Genomic DNA, 1,180 nt, shown 5'->3' with positions numbered 1-1,180 from the left:
CAAAAATTTCATTTGGTTGCATATATCTTTAGTCATCTTTAATCTGAAACATTTCCTTGGCCATGCTTTATGTTTCACACACTGATATTTTTTGAAGCATACAGACAGACCACTTGTTCTGTATAATGTCCCTAAATTTAGGTTTATATGACATTTTCTTGAGATCAAATTCAGACATGCATTTTTTACAAGATGTCAAAGTGCAGACTGACAATACAAGTGGCATCTTCTCAGTATCACAGGGTGGTGGGGGGAGGGCGCATGAAACTGGTTAAGAGAGTGGAGTTCAGGGGCGGTTCTTTCCTTCCTGCTGCGTACGCACGTTTCTCGATGTGGGAAAGACCGTCCAGTCAACCAGCACCACCTGAGGATCCCGGAAGCTGCCCCTGCCATGGAAGACGACCAAGAGCTGGAGAGAAAAATGTCTGGATTGAAGACCTCAAAGGCTGAAGGCGAGAGGAAGACAGCCCTGGAAATAGTTCAGGCAGCTGGAACTGATGGACACTGTGGGGCATTTGTTTTGCATGAGGAGGACCATAACCTAGGAAATTCTCTTTGTTACGTGATCATGAAGAACCTGGAAGTGGAATTTTGTGGATACACTACAACCTATCCTTCAGAGAGTAAAATTAATTTACGCATTCAGACTCGAGGTGGTCTTCCAGCTGTTGAGCCATTTCAGCGAGGCCTGAATGAGCTCATGAACGTCTGCCAACGTGTGCTTGACAAGTTTGAGGCCAGCATAAAGGAATATAAGGACCAAAAAGCAAGCAGAAATGAATCCACATTCTAGTCCCTTGTGCACTATACAGGGAGGAACATTCTCTAGGATGGTCTGTGTGATCTTGTAAAACCCAGAAATAGAAATTTGTGATTACAACATGATCTTTTATTCAGAAAGGTGTGATTCTAGCTATTAACCCATTGTTGCTATTGGAATCCCTGCAAAAACCTTTGCAGTCTTCAAATGAATTCCCTCTTTAAACTAAAAAAAATTGAGAGCGAGAGAGAGTGGGATTCAGTAGCCACTCCAGCTCATTACTGAAACACACAAAAAATTTTAATTATAAATACTTCCCCTATATCCGAACAAAAAACAAGTTGAAAGCATCCTTTCTACTTTGACTGAAAATGATGTCTGCTATGTATTGTTTTACCTGTATATTTGTGTTTCAAAATC

At 41.2% G+C, this 1,180-nt stretch overlaps 1 protein-coding gene across 1 annotated transcript; it reads left to right on the top strand.

The window, feature by feature from the left end:
- The first annotated feature begins 391 nt into the window (after positions 1–391).
- Positions 392–793, top strand: LOC118620692 (DNA-directed RNA polymerases I and III subunit RPAC2-like). The gene has a single exon (XM_036247718.1). It carries the CDS (start codon positions 392–394, stop codon positions 791–793), a length of 402 nt encoding a protein of 133 aa, XP_036103611.1.
- Positions 794–1,180: the final 387 nt, after the last annotated feature.

The sequence above is a fragment of the Molossus molossus genome, unplaced genomic scaffold, assembly GCF_014108415.1.
Source record: "Molossus molossus isolate mMolMol1 unplaced genomic scaffold, mMolMol1.p scaffold_m16_p_8, whole genome shotgun sequence".
NCBI classification, from domain to species: Eukaryota; Metazoa; Chordata; class Mammalia; order Chiroptera; family Molossidae; genus Molossus; species Molossus molossus.
The sequence above is the reverse complement of the archived record's forward strand: the minus strand, read 5'-3'. Positions and strand labels throughout refer to the sequence as shown.